Source organism: Mobula hypostoma, chromosome 1, assembly GCF_963921235.1.
Source record: "Mobula hypostoma chromosome 1, sMobHyp1.1, whole genome shotgun sequence".
Lineage (NCBI taxonomy): Eukaryota > Metazoa > Chordata > Chondrichthyes > Myliobatiformes > Myliobatidae > Mobula > Mobula hypostoma.
Genome location: NC_086097.1, coordinates 56,573,989 through 56,593,032, shown reverse-complemented (window position 1 = coordinate 56,593,032; position 19,044 = coordinate 56,573,989). Strand labels below are relative to the sequence as shown.

At 41.5% G+C, this 19,044-nt stretch overlaps 1 protein-coding gene across 3 annotated transcripts in view; it reads left to right on the top strand.

Annotated features, from left to right (window-relative positions):
• Positions 1-6,407: 6,407 nt before the first annotated feature.
• slc35f4 (solute carrier family 35 member F4) overlaps positions 6,408-19,044 on the top strand; it is a 162,570-nt gene continuing 149,933 nt past the window's right edge. For 2 of the 3 annotated variants that reach the window (XM_063049441.1, XM_063049422.1), the window contains exon 1: positions 6,408-6,645. In XM_063049441.1, the coding sequence (XP_062905511.1) occupies positions 6,450-6,645 (196 nt within the window). In that variant the 5' untranslated portion in view covers positions 6,408-6,449. The remainder of the gene's footprint in view (positions 6,646-19,044) is intronic. The other variant, XM_063049456.1, reaches the window with a different exon arrangement.

The following is a 19,044-nucleotide window of genomic DNA, read 5'->3' as shown; positions in this document are numbered from 1 at the left end:
CAATTTGTTCCATAGTTTCTTCGTGTTTCTCAGTGATTTAACCTCAATCCTCATGATCAGTTTCCTAGACGTTCCTGCGTTATAAAATGTTTTCATTCTCCATGCTTAATGTATTCATTGGCAGTGCTCTAAACTTCTTTTAATGTAATACTCTCCTTAATTTCTCAATCTATCTGTAGGTGAAACCCTTTTCCAAAGGGCGTTCTTAAGGAAAATGCAAAATTTGGTTCTGGTGCTTACAAATAACAGACAAAGATTTTAATTCTTGTATATGATTGTATTGTGGAAAGGAGGCTGTAGTGTTTGAGAATCCCACTTCTGGTAGGTTTCACAGCCCTTTTATGCAGCTATTGGTTGTCTGATCTCATTCACACTCTTCTGTTCCCCCCCCCCATTGTTTATTCTTCCACTGATGTAAAAAAGATTATATATCGATGACAATAGATACAGGGTACCGCGACCTTGCCTGATTATGGCAGTGCCATTGCTGGGAAATAACTTAGTTACTGGCCTGTATGATTTTGCCATGGTGTGTTTTATGAATTATAACACTACATACACTACCCCATGGATATATGTGCTTCTTTGTCTGTAGGTTCTCGCGTGGAAGTACCAACTGGTTAATGCAGCATTCCTGTAACAGCTCACTATTGGATAAGTTCCCAAATGTTGAGAAGTCACCTACAACGGCCCATTGAGGCACTATTAGACCATTAGCAGCAAAAAAAGGGCAAAGGCACAAAGACAATCTGAAATCTAAATGAAAACAATTGAAACTCTCCCCAAAGACATAAAGCAGCTGTATAATGACTTGAACATTTACAATATTTTTACTGCATCTGCATTTACAATAGTTTTACTGAACGGCGGGAGGAGAGAGAGCAGCGCACCGCGCGTGCGCAGCCCTCCAGTGAAAAATGATATCATATCTGTTAAATAGGGGACGTGGACAATTCTGATTTGATGGAGAGGGACATGAAAGCACAGAGGAACATCTGGAGAAATTTCTGAAACGCTCATTCGCTGCTGTCGTTACTGTGTGGTCGGGAATCTTTCAGAGGGTAGGCCTCAAAATCCCCGGCTTTGCCTGCTGTTGGCGACCGAGATTGAGGTCAAATCGTTCGGACAGAGATGGCGCTCAGTACTCGGTGTCGGAGCGCTGATCGGAGCCCGAAATTTTTGTATGACTCAGAGTCGGACTGTGGTCGACATGGCAGGGAGAGTTCTTCCTTCTCCCGTCTGTGTGAGATGTGGGACATTTGAGAGACTTTGAACTTTTACTGTGCTCATGGACTTCTTCATCAAGTTATGGTATTGCTGCACTGTTGTAACTATATATTATAATTATGTGGTTTTGTCAGTTTTTTTCAGTCTTCGTCTGTCCTGTGTTTTGTGATATCACACCGGAGGAAATATTGTATAATTTCTTAATGCATGCATTACTAAATGACAATAAAAGAGGATTGTGTGTCTTCATAAGCTAAAAAAAAATTTTTAGTATACTGTATCTGGGACCCAGCAACTCGAGTTGCCCTGTTCATCCTGATGGTGATAGAAGTGGCAGAAAATTGAGGACACACTGCCCAGCAAACGCCTTCTGAGACCTCCACGCTGCCCTACAGTTAAAATGGGCAAAGAAATATTATATCTTTAACTTTCTCTTAAACCTGGTAACTGTGAAAGTTTGTTTTACAAACCAAACACTCCCATTCCACTTCCAACGTTTGCGCCACAGTGGCGTTTGCAAGAATTCACGCATGCTCCCGCCCACTGGAGGGCTGCACTGAACAGATACAGTTGTACACATATACATACAGGGAATGTAACAATATTCTCTGTGATTATTTGGAATGACTGTGGCCCAGTTGTTTCCTCCGTTGTTCTCTCCACTCCTGCTTCACTTCTTTATTGTCATCCACACTGCTGTACATTTCAAAACTTCTCTTCCTGTTGAATATCCCTACAGAACTGTCCGTTCCATTGAGTCTCCTCTGATGATAACCATAACAATTGCTTTGTGCTAAATCTTCAGTAGAGTAAACTTTACCCTCTGGCTATTGTCAATTTTCAGTCTTTCACAGCAGTGACCGATCCATCTCACCTGATCAATTCAGTCACACATTCTGGTGTTTATCTGGGTTTTAACAGACATCATAAAACCACTCCACTTACTGTCGTTGTATTACATCACTTGGTTTCATGTATAGTTAGTGGTCTAAAAGTTTTAATGTCAATATCACAGTGGGATGAGTTAAGATTATGATGCCACATAATTCAATTGCAATTGCTTTCACCTTGGGTGTGAAATTGATGTTTGATCTACAACTTTTCACACACTTTTCCTTATTTTCAATTGGAGTGGATTCTGATGGTTTGTATAACAGGAGACGTTTCAAGTTTCTCTTGTTTTATGCTTCTGTCATATTCCCATGTTTCGGCTTATATTTTCACAAGATTGAAAAAGAAAGCAGAATGTTATCCTGGAAAATTGCCATTCCTCCACAGAAAAACACACACATCTATTATATATGTTCATTAAATAATTCTTCAGCCCTGTCTTTGAACAAGTTTAATTCTACTGTAATGAGGTGTTCTTCAGCTCCTTCAATTAGAATCTTACATTGATAGGCTGATTCCACATGAATACTGTAATTGTGTTTGCCTTGTATGAAATATCTTCCTGGAGGGTTTGGCAAAGGAATGGCGAACTGATGCTTTCCCTTGTGCAGTGTTGCTCCACAAATTGGGAAAGATGAAAAGCAATTCTTCAAACTTTCTTAAAATGCTAATTTAGGAGTGACTTCATATTAAAAAAAAATATTTTAGACCAGTTACATTCTGGAAGCCTTCTGACAGGCATTTCTTTTAGAAAATAAAATTGGGCGACATACGTTTACAGTATTTAGCAATGTTGCCTACCCTAAGCTTTACAAGAGCACTTCACAGTCACGGTTTTATAGTTTTTATAGTTTGTAGTTTGTAAATAGAAAATACAGAAGGCAATTTGCACATGAAGTGGTCCCAAAAACAAAAATAAAGGACACATATTGATTAGGGGACTTGAGAGAACACCCGGTGCTTTCCATGAATATTGTAATGGGATCATTTATGTCCATCTGAGAGAACAGAAAGGGTGGTTTTGACATCCCTCCTGAAGAAAGGGCACTATTAGTGAAGCAGTCTCTGCAATGTAAACAATAACTGAGGCCCCACAATTTTTGTTCAGTCACTGTTGAAATTGAAATTAATTTAAAATAATAAATTAGGAATTTTAGACGTGTTTATTCACCTACTCCAGGAAATTAAGTAAACTGAAATCGATTTGTGATTACACCAATTTCACATGGTAGATTGCAATGGACTTTTTGCAATATTTCATGATTTATTGATCTATATCCAGGATAGTAATAAATAGGCAAAGTTTCAAGTGTATCCTGGGTCTTCTCAGAGTCCCCTAATGATTTTCAGAGTTGTCATTCCTGTGATTAGTGGTGTGTTGCAGGGATTGGTGCTGAGTCTGTTGTTGCTTATCATCTATATAAATGATTTGGATGATAACGCGGTAAACTGGAGCAGCAAATTTATGGATGTGGGGACGTAGTGAAAAGCGAGGAGTGCTATCAAACCTTGCAACATGTTCTGGACCAGTTAGAAAAATGGGCTCAAAAATGGAAGATGTAATTTAATGCAGGCAAGTGTAAGGTGATGTAGTTTGGAAGAACAAACTACACCAGGAGTAAGGACTTACACAGTGAATGGCAGGGCATTGTGGTGTGTGGTAGAACAAAGGGACCTGGGAATATAAATCCATAATTACTCGAACATAATGTCACAGATCGTATGGGGATATAATAGGTATAGTTAGGGTGAATGTAGACAGGCCTTTTCCATTGAGGTTAGGTGAGATCAGATGTAGAGATCATAGGTTAAGGGTGAAAGGTAAATTATATAAGGGGAACCTGAGGGGGACATTCTTCACTGAGAGGATGGTTCAAGCGTGGAACAAACTCCAGTGGAAGTGGGTTCAATTCCAACATTTAAGAGAAGCTTAGATAGGTACATGGCTGAGAGGGGTGTGGAGAGCTATAGGCTAGAGACAGGTCAATGGGATTAATTTAGCACTGATTACCCATCCCTACTTGAGCTTGGAATGGTGATGGTGGCTCACTCTTTGGAACTCTGAGCTTGTTCTGGTAATGTTTCTCCCACAGATCTATTGGGCAGTGAGTCCCAGGAATTAGACTAAGTGACCATGAGGGACCAATCAGGATGGCGTACAGCTTGGAGGATCTCCTATAGATGGCAGTGTAATGACCCTGCTGCTCCTCTCCTATGTAGTGGTAGGAGTTGTGGGTTTGGGAGAGCCCACTGGTGTAAGGTTTGTGACTACAATATACTTAGCAGATGGTACATGGCATCATGTTTCTTGCTACTTTCTGCCCATGTTGTCCAGGTCTTTTTGCACCCGTGTACAGGCTGCTTATACGTGAGGAGTTGAGAATGAAATTAAACTTTGTATAATGAGTGAACATTCCCACTTCTGATGTTATAATGGAAGAACTGTCACCGATAAAACAGCTGGGACTTTACCATGAGCAACACCTGCAGGGACGTCCCGGAGAGCCACCAGTAACAGTTGTGTTTCCTTTTGTGAGGGGCAGCTCTAACCTTTGCAGTCTGTTGCTTTCAAACTGACTAGGGCTCCTTCAGGGCACCCTCAGTCTAATGCCATCAAGGGCACTCACTCCTGCTGTACCTCTGGAATTCATCTCTTTGGAACAAAGCTGTGACAGAGTCTGAAGTCTGCAGTGGTCCCAGTAAAACCCATACTGGGCATTGGTGAGTAGATTATCAGCAAGACAGTGTTGCTTGACAGCAATATCACAGACGGCTTCTATTAATGCAGAGAAGAAAGACTGTGTGGTAATTGCCAGACTGGATTTGCACTGTTCTTTTGGGGAAAGACTACTTCTCCACATTATTTGGTATATGTCAGTGTTGTAACTATATTGGATTGCTAGTTCTGTAGTGCAGGTCTCCAATACTACAGCTGTGACGTTATCTTTCCCCATAGCTTTTGCTGTCTCCAATGCTCTCAGCCATTTCTTGATATTACACGGAGTGAATTGAGGTCACTGTGATGAAGGAAATCTATACTAGATCAACTAATTTAATTATAGGAAAGCTTTGGTGATATTCAGCAAGAAAGGACGCGTCTGTGGAAGGGAAACGGAATCAAGTTTCAGGTCAAACTCCCTTTGTTAAAACTGGGAAGGAGAGGAAAGAAGCTTGCTTAGCCACGGGCAGGGTGGGTGACTGGTATTTCTCTGATTGGGTAACAGGGGAGCGGCCATACTGCAAACTGTTGTTAAGATTGAGTGATTGGAGCAGTTACAGAGTGAGTACATAATGTCTGCTTTTAAAATGTGAAATGCAGAGCAGGAAGGCATACATTGCAGGTCAGTCTGGGCATGTTTCCGGGTTCAAGAGAGAAAAAAAAGTCCACAGATGGACCACTGATACAGACAGAGATGTCAAGTTACCTGACGTTGTAGAATTCAGTTTCAATTCTAGAAGGCTGTAATGTGCCCAGGCCGAGACGAGGTACTGTTCCTCAAGCCTGTGTTGGGGCCTAACTCTTAACAGTGCAGAAAGGCACCTGGCCAAGAGGTCAGGCTGAGGGCAGAATGGGGAATTAAAGTGGCGGGGAACAAGAAGCTCACGGTCACCCCTGTAAACGGATGCTCCGCAAAACGGTCATCCGATCTGAGGTTTGTTTCCCCAGTGCGGAAGGGAGCACACTGTGAACACCACAGTGCATTGGACATTTTGTGGCCATTGCTTCGTTTTATGCTCTTCTGATGGTCGCTCGATTCCCAAGGCCGGTTTGAGGGTTTCTCAAGATTTCGAAATAGCTGTCACTTTATTCGAAATTAGTTTGAAATTTTAAAAAAATGTTATTTATGAAATAAATCCTTCCAGCGAGGGTCTCCTGTGTCACAGTCAAGGTATCCAAGGTCAATATCGCTTTGCATTTTAAAAGTCTGCACAGCGCTTCCACAGTGAAAGAAGATTTTCCCGATAGGGCAGCGTGTGTGCGTGTGCATAGAGTGGGCGATTTGGTGCAAGACCGTGCACTCGGTAATCTGATGCAGATCTTCGATGCAACTCGCGTTTTATTTTAAAATAAAAGGATTATGTTCAACAAACTGCAGTCCGTTTCTTAATGTTCCACCAAACAGACAACAGCACGACACGAGTGTCCCCTTCCTTGCACCGTGCATCAAACCTACTGCCGCCAGTGGAGGTGGACACTGCGCCGGGTTTTCGAGGTAGGAGCTGGGCTGCCCCCTAGACGTGACGGTGCTGTAATGGAGAGTGGGAGGAGGGGATGATCTTTTCGACAGCAGAGACTGACGGTAAGCAGCTCCCCGCTCACTCACAAAACCATGCGGAGACTGTCGGACATAAGTCTGCACCTGAATCAGCTGAAGTATTTGTCTCCTCCGTCTTCCGAAGACCAGCAGTGCTCCCGATCCTTTATGGACGTCAAGGCTGCATCCAACGGGGTTTCCAGCATAGAAGACAGGATCTTACGGATCACGGGATATTATGGTTATTACCCGGGATATTCGAGTCACCAAAGTAAGTGAAGTGTTGGCGCCGAACTCCTGCTTGACGGTGTAATTGAATCGCTTGTATCACTGGAAGTTTTTGATAAAAAATTTAGTTCTCGCATTACCAGATGCAATTGCTTTAAACACAAGAGTCTGCCAAGAAAACTTAAGGAGTAATATATTTCTTAAGGAGTAACTCAATTTCACATCAGTCACAGTTATTAAAACCAGAGTATTATGTTTATGATTTGGGAAGGTGGGAAGGGGCAACTGCGTGCGAATCTGAGCATCGCCCAGCAACCGGGTCTGTTCAGTGATTCGGTTCAGCCCATCGGCGGGGCTGTCCCGTGTAGCCCAAGGGATCACTGTACTGATCAATCACCCCTCGGTTTTAGGGTAAGCTCTTTCTTCACAAAATTATCTTCACTTTAAAATAATAGCAATATCTTTTTTTTTCCCTAGCAGAGAATTAGCTTGCATTATCGAGTTTCACCGACCGAACAAAATCAATCTGTGTGTGTGTGGATGCGCGCGCGAGTGTGTTTGCTGAACGACAGACGCTTGAAAGAATGCAAAGTGAATAGAAATGTGATTTTAAGAAGATTGCATTATTGAGGTATTGTGACTGACACGACTGTGAAGCCATCAGTTGCCGAAACAACACGTAACTTGGACTGTGATTTGCGATTAAATTTTGAGATTTATGGCTCACGGTACAAAAAGGGCAGATTAAATTGGTCCAAATCATTTGCATGGTGTTGTGATAAGGAATTTGAGTTAGTTACCATCTTTTTACTACTAGCGCCTCGTCTGATGGTAATCTCACTGTGCGTCTAATCTGCTGTTAAATAAACAGACCGTGCTCCACACGGCGAGCGGGTGTTCACCTCCCCACCTCTCCAGTTTCGTTTTATTCCGGAAGGCGGGGGCGGGACAGTGAGAAGGCGAAGCGCTTTCCCTTTGGGAATCTCTGTTTATCGAACATAAACACCCCGTTCCTGCACGGGTGGCGAATGAACAGGCAACATCTAACGAACAGGGTGCCCGCTGTAGATTGGCACTGTGCCACAAAGCGCAAAGGCTCAGAATGGTGAACTCTAAAATGAAATGGAATTTACGGCACCGAAACGGATCATTGGGTCCAACAGGTCTATTGTCCACACTAGCCTCACAACCCTGTCAACAGATCCCTCTGGTCCTCTCCAGCTGCCCTCGACTGTACTGCGACATGTATCAATGCGACATCTGATCGGTTGCTGTATATCTCTGCCAACATTTAGTGGCGCCTAGATAGGAATTTTTACACAGGGCTCTTCAGAAATATCGACAATGTACTCTGTAGGCTTTGACAATTCCATCACATCATGTTTTATTTGCCTATGAGTCTCCGGCTACAAATTGTAAAATGTTTAAAACATAGGGAGAGATGATGTGTTATTCTGATGAGTATCTACTTCCTAAGGGGCATTGTTCAGTCTATTTTTTGGCTAAAAGCCATTTCCAGATCTGAGACTGGGGGGAAGGTTATTTTGTCCTTTCCATCAGATAGTGATTAAAAGGCATATTTTATCACACAAATTGTCGTTGTCAAGAATTAAATAATGCCATTAACAGAGCAATTCCAAAGCAAACTCGACAGCTCAGGAAGAAAAGAACAGAAATTCTTTTTTTTTCTTCTTCAGGAGGGTTGTTCCAAGTCATCCAAAATCTTAGTCAATTGACAATAAGGCACAAATAAATGGTCTCAAACACAGGAAGATCTTCAACACCTCCTGTCCATAGTGAGACCGATTTGTTAAAAAATGTATTCTTCCTTGAGCTCAATTACAGTATCTTCTATTGATTAAACTTACCACCCTATTAATAAAACAAAGTTCTTTCCTCATGCCATTACATTCTGTTGTTTCTAAATATGACAGTTGATTTTATAATTTTGTACACCAATGAAAAACAAACTTGAACTCAATAATCAACACTTTAACCAGAGATCTTTTGAAGAGGAAATGACCCAAGGTAATCATACTTCTTTATTCTGGATTAAACATTTACTTGTCCTCTGCGATATTCATTGCACCATGAGATCTAAGTGTCCATTCCTTAATTCTTCCGCCACACGTTGCGCAACAATATACATGATGAGGAAGCCTAAATTAGAAAATTAGTATATTTTGTTAAATTGTTCTCTGTTAAATATGCAGGTGATACACCAAATTTGAGCACATACAAAGGTGAACAAACAGCAGTAGTTTAAAATCTTGGAATAAAGTGTTAAGGAAATTTGTTATTTTTCCCTGGCTAAAGATGTAAAGTGATTTGATAACCTTAGAAAACATTCACTATTGTGAAGCATTTAAAGACCAGTGGGAAATTACCTCTGACCATCTCTTATTTTACAATTGTATATAGATTCCTGGAGAAGCTAAACTGAACCTATTAAATTGATAAATTTGTTTTCCAAAAAACTGCTACCCTTCCTGAAGGACTACAGAGAATTCATCTTTATATCAGTACAGAATCCTAGATCTAGGTTGATCATTATTTTCAAAATAATAAAAACTTCAAATATACAACTTTACAGTTTATATGACTTCTTTCTCTGTTCATATGACTTGAATGAGTTGCAGTCAATTCAGATACCCAGAAGTACAATTTCTACATAGACTACCAATATTCTACTCTGCGTTTTTCAGACAACCTGGAGAAATGGATGTCAGTTTACAGTCTTTCTTCTGAGTTTCAATTAATATGTCTGAAATTATGATCACAGAACCTTGTGGAATTTTTTGATTTTTATCCCTTTGCACTTTTTAAATGACGTTTTTTAAATTGTTGCTTCGGGATATAACAAAAATAGCAAAGTTATCCCTAAAAGGGGAGCTGGTTCTTTATTTCAATTAACATTACTGTTGCATAGATGGTAGTCCCATAATGCCTTTGAGTGGGAAACTCATTAATGTCACTGCAGCAATGATAACTTGGTTTCTCTCTTTTCTTTCTCCTTCCTCATTTCCCCGTGTGCCCATTCACCAAAGTTATAGCAATGCACAGTTGTATTTGTTCACACTGTGATTGCAGGAATGGCATTCAAAAAGATTGTCACAGCTGTGACAGGGACCCTAGAGCTGTGGCCTGACCAATTAGAAACATAGAAAACCTACAGCACATTACAGGCCCTTTGGCCCACAGAGTTGTGCTGAACATGTCCCTACCTTAGAAATTACTAGGCTTACATATAACCCTCTATTTTACTAAACTCCATGTACCTATTTAAAAGTCTCTTAAAAGACCCTATCGTATTCACCCCCACCACCGTTGCCGGCTGCCCAATCCACGCACTCACCGTTCTCTGAGTAAAAAACATACCCCTGACATCTCCTCTGTACCTGCTCCCCAGCACCTTAAATCTGTGTTCTCTTGTGGCAACTATTTCAGCCCTGGGAAAAAGCCTCTGACTATCCACACGATCAATGCCTCTCATCATCTTATACACCTCTATCAGGTCACCTCTCATCCTCGTTGCTCCAAGGATAAAAGACCGAATTCACTCAACCTATTCTCATAAGGCATGCTCCCCAATCCAGGCAACATCCTTGTAAATCTCCTTTGCACTCTTTCTATGGCTTCCACATCCTTCCTGTAGTGAGGCGACCAGAACTGAGCACAGTACTCCCAAGTGTGGTCTGACCAGGGTCCTATATAGCTGCAACATTACCTCTTGGCTCCTAAATTCAATTCCACAATTGATGAAGGCCAATACACCGTACGCCTTCTTAACCACAGAGTCAACCTGCGCAGCTCCTTTGAGTATCCTATGGACTCAGACCCCAAGATCCCTCTGATCCACCACACTGCCAAGAGTCTTACCGTTAATACTATATTCTGCCATTATATTTGACCTACCAAAATGAACCACTACCACATTTATCTGTGTTGAACTCCATCTGCCACTTCTCAGCCCAGTTTTGCATCCTGTCAATGTCCCGCTGTAACTTCTGACAGCCCTGCACATTATCCACAACACTTCCAACCTTTGTGTCATCAGCAAACTTACTAACCCATCCCTCCACTTCCTCATCCAGGTCATTTATAAAAATCACGAAGAGTAAGGGTCCCAGAACAGATCCCTGAGGCATTCCACTGGTGACCGACCTCCATGCAGAATATGACCCGTCTACAACCACTCTTTACCTTCTGTGGGCAAGTCAGTTCTGGATCCACAAAGCAATGTCCCTTTGGATCCCATGTCTCCCTACTTTCTCAATAAGCGTTGCATGGGGTACCTTGTCAAATGCCTTGCTGAAATCCATATACACTACATCTACTGCTCTTCCTTAATCAATGTGTTTAGTCACATCCTCAAAAAATTCAATCAGGCTCGTAAGGCATCGCCTGCCCTTGACAAAGCCATGCTGGCTACTCCTAATCATATTATACCTCACTAAATGTTCATAAATCCTGCCTCTCAGGATCTTCTCCATCAACATACCAACCACTGAGGTAAGATTCACTGGTCTATAATTTCCTGGGCTACCTCTACTCCCTCTCTCGAATAAATGAACAACATCCACAGCCCTCCAATCCTCCAGAACCTCTCCCTTCCCCATTGATGATGCAAAGATCTTCGCCAGAGGCTCAGCAATCTCCTCCCTCGCCTCCCACAGTAGCCTGGGGTACACCTCATCCGGTCCCGGCGACTTATTCAACTTGATGCTTTCCAAAACCTCCAGCACATCCCCTTTCTTAATATCTACATGCTCAAGCTTTTCAGTCTGTTGCAAGGCATCACGACAATCACCAAGATCCTTTTCCATAGTGAATACTGAAGTAAAGTATTCATTAAGTACCTCTGCTATTTCCTCCGGTTCCATACATACTTTCCCACTGTCAACTTGATAGGTCCTATTCTTTCACATCTTATCCTCTTGCTCGTCACATACTTGTGGAATGCCTTGGGGTTTTGCTTAATCCTGCCCACCAAGGCCTTCTCATGGCCCCTTCTGGCTCTCCTAATTTCCTTCTTAAGCTCCTTCCTATTAGCCTTATAATCTTCTAGATCTCTAACATTACCTAGCTCTCTGAACCTTTTGTAAGCTTTTCTTTTCTTCTTGACTAGATTTCTTACAGCCTTGTACACCACGGTTCCTGTACCCTACCATAACTTCCCTGTCTCATTGGAACGTACCTATGCAGAACTCCACACAAATATCCCCTGAATATTTGCCACATTTCTTCCGTACTTTTCCCTGAGAACATCTATTTCCAATTTAAGCCTCTAATTTCCTGTCTGATAGCCTCATAATTCCCCTTACTCCAATTAAACACTTTTCTAACTTGTCTGTTCCTATCTCTCTCCAATGCTATTGTAAAGGAGATAGAATTATGATCACTATCTCCAAAATGCTCTCCCACTGATAGATCTGACACCTGACCAGGTTCATTTCCCAATACCATATCAAGTACAGCCTCTCCTCTTGTGGGCTTATCTACATATTGTGTAAAGAAACCTTCCTGAACACACCTAACAAACTCCACCCCATCTAAACCCCTGGCTCTAGGGAGATGCCAATGGATATTTGGGAAATTAAAATCTCCCATCATGACAACTCTGTTATTATTACACCTTTCCAGGATCTGTTTCCTTATCTGCTTCTCGATATCCCTGTTACTATTGGGCGGCCTGTAGAAAACACCCAGTAAAGTTATTGACCCCTTCTTTTTCCTAACTGCACCCACAGAGACTCTGTAGACAATCCCTCCATGACGTCCACCTTTTCTGCAGCCGTGACACTATCTGTGACCGACAGTGCCACGCCCCCACCTCTTTTGCCTCCTTCCCTGTCCTTTCTGAAACATCTAAAACCGGGCACTTGAAGTAACATTCCTGTCCCTGAGCCATCCAAATCTCTGTAATGGCCACCACATCATATCTCCAAGTACTGATCCACACTCTAAGCTTTGTTCACAATACTCCTTGTGTTAAAATAGACACATCTCAAACCTTCGGTCTGAGCGCGTCCCTTCGCTATCACCTGCCTTTCCTCCCTCTCGTACTGTCTACGAGCTTTCTCTATTTGTGAGCCAACCTCCTCTTCCCCAGTCTCTTCAGTTGGGTTCCCACCCCCCAACAATTCTAGTTTAAACTCTCCCCAGTAGCTTTAGCGAACCTCCTCGATTGGTATGCAACACTGAAAAAACTTAAAGTAGATGATGTTCTCTTAGCATAATTACTTCAGTCCTTCTCATAGAAGAAGGCTACAAAGTCAGGAGCTGCTATTAAAACTGTACTCTGAACCATTTGCCTTGGATGTGTATCACCCTTTCTAGTCCAACTGAGAGCCTACTCCCATTTGGATAACAGGACAGCACTGTGAAGATCATGTTTTTTTGATTTCCCGAGTGCCTTCAATACCATACAAGCCTCATTGCTGGGGAAAAGCTCCGTTCAATGCAGGTTGGCATTTTCATTGTATCCTGGATAATGGACTACCTGACTGGCAGACCACAGTTTGTGCAGCTTCAGAACTGTGAGTGGCTATAAGTAGTACTAGGGCCCCACAGGGGACTGTATTGTCTCCCTTCCTGTTTCCCCTGTATACCGCGGACTTTAGATACAACACAGAGTCATGTGATCTGCAGAAATTCTCTGATGGATCAGCAGCAGTTGGGTGTATAAAAGGAGGAGGGGTGGATAAATACAGGGCCCTGGTGGAGGACTTAGCAGTTTAACATCAGTAATACGAAGGAGATGGTGATGGACTTTAGGAAGACTACGTCTGCACTGCTCCTTGTTACTGTTGATGGTGGGGACCTGCAAGCACCAGTATGACAGACTTGAGTGGAGCACCAACACAGAAGCTGTGTACAAGCAGGGCTAGAGTTGCCTCTACTTCCTGAGGAGGTTGAGGTCCTTTGTCGTATGCAAGCCTCTCCTTCACATGTTCTACCAGTCTGTTGTTGCCAGTATAATCTTCCATATATGGTGTGTTGGGGCAATGGCATCAACACGGGTGATGCCAACAGGCTCAATAAACTGATTAGAAAGGCTGGCTCTGTTATAGGAGTCAAACTGGACACACTGGAGGTTGTGGTAGAACAAAGGAACCTCTGGAAAAGCCTGGCAATTCTGGACAATGTTTCTCACCCTCTGCATGCCACTTTGGCAGAACTGAGGAGCTTTTTCAGTAATAGACTAAGACAACTGCACTGCTCCAAAGAGCGCTATATGAGGTCATTCTTACCCTCAGCCATTAGGCTCTATAGGGAGTCAGCCTATAGCCAGGAAAAGGCTGACCCCACTCCTATTAGACTGTTTGAGGTAACTTTTTAAAAATTCTTTCTTATTTCTTTTCTAATATTTGTATATCTGTGCACTTTTAATGCTACTGTGACACTGTAATTTCCTTTGGGATCAATAAAGTATCTATCTAACTATATCCTACAATATCTCTTCCTAACACAATTGAGCGAGCACCATCATCACAATGGTTGCAGGGAAATTGTTCAGAAACCCATCCCATCTATGGATCTTACATGAATAAACATTGCTTAATAACCTTGTAACATTTCATGAAGAAAAGGAGACAAGAATGTTTTGTTTACTATTTGTCTCTTTTCTGATTGCCAGGTAATCCGGCTCTGGTAGCTGCTGTTTTGAGCCTCTGGTGTCTACTTTTGTTGTCTAGAAGAAATTTACCTTTTTCATTTCACATGACACATTATGAAAACACGTTATCATTCTCTCAGATAAGCTGACCATATATATGTCTAAGTCACAAATGATCCATTTGCATTCTCTAAGTTGTCTGGAGCTTGTCTGCTACCCATTACAGGAGTTTGCTCTAGCAGAGGAGGTGAAAGAGAAACCCAAGGGCTTCTTACAGATATATTAAGAGCAAAAGACAAAATTGGTCCTCTGGAAGATTAAAGTGTTCATTGATGCATGTAGGATCTTTGCATCCATATTTACTCGGGAGACGGACGCAGAGTCTATAAAAGTGAGGCAAAGCAATAGTGAGGTCATGAACCCTGTACAAATTACAGAGGAGGAGGTGTTTGCTGTCATGAGGCAAATTAGGCTGGATAAATCTCCAGGGCATGACAAGGTGTTCCCTCAGACCCTGTAGGAGGCTAGTGCAGAAGTTGCAGGGGCTCTAGCAGAGATATTTAAAAACATCTTAGCCACAGGTGAGGTGCCGGAGGATTGGAAGATATCTAACGTTGTTCCACTGTTTAAGAAAGACTCTAAAAATAAGTCAGGAGATTGTAGTCTGGTGAGCCTGACATCAGTAGTGGGGAAGTTATTGGAAGGTATTCTAATGGATTGGATATACAATATTTGGATTGACAGGGACGGATTAGGGATAATCAATATGACTTTCTGTGTGGTCTAACCAATCTCATAGAGGTTTTCTAGGAAGTTACCAGGAAAGTTAATGAAGGCAGGGAAGTGGATTTGTCTACAAGGCTTTTGACAAGGTCCCACATGGGAGGTTGGTCAAGAAGGTTCAGTCACTTGGAATTCAAGATAGTAAATTGGATTAGATATTGACTTCACAGAAGGAGCACAGAGTGAGAGTAGATGGTTGCCTCTCCGACTGGAAGCCTGTGACTAGTGGTGTATTGCAGGGATCAGTGCTGGATCTGTTCTTGTTTGTCATCTATATCAACAATCTGGGTGATAATGTAGAAAACTGGATCTCCAGATTTGAGGATGGCACCAAGATTGTTGGGAGGGGGCATGGTGGACAGCAAGAAAGACTATTAAAGCTTGCTGGAAAAATGGGCTGAAAAAGGGCAGATGGAATCCTCCAGCCCTACTGCCCTTTGAGGTATCTTAGTTCCATCTATTTTTGGTTTCTTTTCTCCCCCCAAATTTTTTGTTTCACCACAGCCTCCCAGGCCCCTGGCACTGAAATTCCCTTGTTTAATTGCTTTATCTCTCTACCTCCCTTTACTCCTTCTAGCTCTTCTTTGATCAAGGTTTTGCTCACCTGTATGAATATTTATTTTGTCTTAACGTCAGATCCTGTTAGGAGAGGGTCCCGTGAGGAACTGCAGAAGATTTTATTACATGACCAGCACTGCATCATCTAGTCTGTCTTGTGTCTTATACTAATCAAAGGCAATTCAAAAATGATGGGACAGCTTAAACTTTCATTTCTGAAACATAGATGGAAATTCTTTCTGATAGTTTTATCTTGCTAGTGGTAATGCCATTGTGAGGACTGTACAAAGGACATAAAAACCATCAACAGGTATTACATAAGTGCAGTATTCAATCCCTGTAGGTGAATTGTATTATTAAATATTGGAAATGTTTGGCCATCTACTTGGAGCTTGGGAAGAACATTTCATTTTAATGGAATTTCTTGCTTTCTACGCGTCTAGTAATTTAATTAGTGATGGGCTCAGAAATTAAAGAATAGGTTTGTAATTATAGACAAAATGCCCTCCAGAAACATTTGATATAACATAAGATCTTATTCCATAGCATTCTTTTCATGATTAACAAAAAGTAATTTGAATTACATGGCTACAGTTAAAAGGAACATGCTAATGCCCAGTAAGTTGTTGAATATTTCAGCAATAATTATTCACTATTGACATCCAATTTCAGATTATTTGGCACACTGTTATTTAGATTAAAGATAGAAGATCTTGGGGTAAGTAATTAAAGGACATATTTTTTTCATTCATAAATTTATTCATGACTAAATTCCTATTAAAAATTTCCCAGCAGACCTCTGGAGGAGAAGGTAGAGAAACAGACCCTCGTTCTTGTTAATTTGTACATGGATTTCTTTAGTGTTTATGCCTGCTCTTTCACTGGTTTTAGAAGAGTTATTAACTGTCAGTTGGTTTGTGATACACTTTTTGATTTGTTCATAAAATTAATAACTGGCATAGTTATTTGATAGGAGAAGTTCAGTGGAAGTTGTGTTTAATTTGTGTTTCTCTTTTACCAGTGAAAGACAACATTTTTCGTAGTAATTTATTCACTTCCTCCACACCTCTTTTGTTTGACTGTAGTATCACAGACTGTTGTTCTCCATAACAAAAAGATCTTCTCAAAGGTCCATTGATGATTAGGTTCCATTGATGACCATTCATGACATGTGAAAATTCCACATGTTGTTCAAGGGGGGAACAGCCGCTGTTTTGTTTTGTCAGCTTCTCTGGTCTAGTCTTCCACTTTTGATTGAGATTGCAGTCTGAGGAAGATAGAGACTAGTGACCTTGTATTTGCTACTGTCCAGGGAGACGGCATGCATCTTGCAAGTTGATTCCAACCATTATGTTCTGCTATTTGCTGAACATTAAGAAAGGCAGCTGATTTTAACTGGTGTCCCCTAGGTCCTGAATGTCTTGCAGGGGAAAAGCATGGTCTGGAAGTTTGTTTGGTGGACGTTGTCTGAATTCCACCAGTTCTGCCGTTTGTGCATTCATGAAGGTGGAACAGCCCAGTATCCCCTGACCATTTCTTCATTGGGGCCCCTCTCAGTTTCCAGTGAAGCTTCCACTTACTCCATTGGTTCCTGCAACAAAAACAGAACTTCTGAGATTTTACTGCACGCAGGCATGAAGCTCCTCCAACTTTTCTCTTTTTTGAAAACTAGTCTCGTGCTGTGGGATCCAACATCAGAGGCAATATATTAATCTGTCACATCCTCTTTTATTCTTCCTGGAGCTGTGTAATTCTTCAAGTGTCACATCTGTCTAACTGCACACAAATCAGAAGGATGTGAGCTGCAGATTGCAGTTGTCTTTGTCTTCACCAGTGTAGGCAATGAACACTACTGTGCGTGAACGATTCCATGATTCTGATTTGTTATCAATATTGTAATCTTTCCACCTTTCATTTGCATTTCTGGGGGGAAGGAGGTTAGAAACAAAGGCTAGTTGTTTACCTTTTGGCAGAGTTTTGGTATATTGTTACACAAAGAATGACAGATATACAGCATGCAGATCTAGAATTAACTTGACATCTGAAATTTGCTGCTAACTTTGCATCTCGTACTATAGACGACTCACTGCAGACAGGGAGTTTAAAGGTGATGGCCCCTCCCTCCAAGTGGCATCTATTTTGTTACAGAATACTAGTAAGATGGCTAATTAAATGAGAGAAAGCCTTGTGATTGAAGAATTTGCACTAAGCAGAAAACAATAAAAAATAAATGGTGAGATGGAATAAGAAATAAGGATTTGAGCTTTTTTTAAAAAGGGTGAATGGCCTTTACCTGGTGCAGCTGAAGATCTATAAGATCCAGAATTCCCCAATAAAGTGGGAAACTTTACAAAGGATTAGTTGCATAAGTGTTATAAGTATGTTAAGTGACTGTGGTGGGGAATAGACGAAAGGGGGATCTGTTCAGTGAGTTCACGTCCCTGCAGCAGAGTGCTAGTAAAGCTTCTTTTGGCACCGATCTGTGTTTCCAAAGTGAGGCTGGCACTCAGTACCATTGGCACTTACTTTCATGTGAGTGACATCACTGGGTAACCAGTGTAGTCACCTAGAGGTTAATAGTTCTGAACTTCAATTTTATTCAGAAAAACTAAGTTTAAAAATGTAGTTTGCTGTCTCTGGATTGGCAAATTTGGCCTTTTTCCCTAGTTAGGCTTGTGGGGTAGATGGCCTTCTGTCCTGGGTTGGTTGGTTGGTGTAGGTGTTCTTCCTGTTTGGTTTGGCCATGCAAGGGAGATAGTTTTCTGTGCTTTGATCGCATTGTCTGGATAACCTTCTCCCTTGGATTGGCTGTGATGTGGATGCCTTTTTGGATGTACTTCTGAAATGAATCATGTGAAATTAAATGAAGACCGAAAGCATGGATGATACTTTACTTCTTCCTTGTCATGTCAAAGTAAAATCTTATTTTTTAAAGGCTCTAGGCCATTTCCCCCCAAATCACCAATTAACAATTTGAGAAACTAGATGGAATTTTCAAGATACCGGTATGTAAGCATGCTGTGACTAACCCCAAATAAATTCCAAGAGTAGAAAAACCCAAACCATTAAATCGTACAACCAATGTAATGCACTAATCCTAGGGACCCCACTGTTACTTTTTCTGTATGTACGCACTGAGCTGTGTGCTTGAATTACAGTCTTTCCAACCCAGTACAGATTCTGGTGCATCCCCAAAAAGTACTATTTGCCACTATCGAAACAAGTGACCGTGCAATTATTGTGGTTTGTTTACAACAAGAATCTCCTCAAATGGAGATACCTTTAGTATGATAGGCAGTTTTTAGAGGCATATATCAATGAAATATATATACTGTATTTGGGGATGACCTCAATGAAACCTATTGACTGGTGAAAAGGCGTTGATAGAGTGGATGTGGAGTGGATGTTTCCTATGGTGGTAGAGTATAAGACCCGAGAACACAGCCTCAGAATAGAGGGGCGTCCCTTTAGAAAAGAGATCAG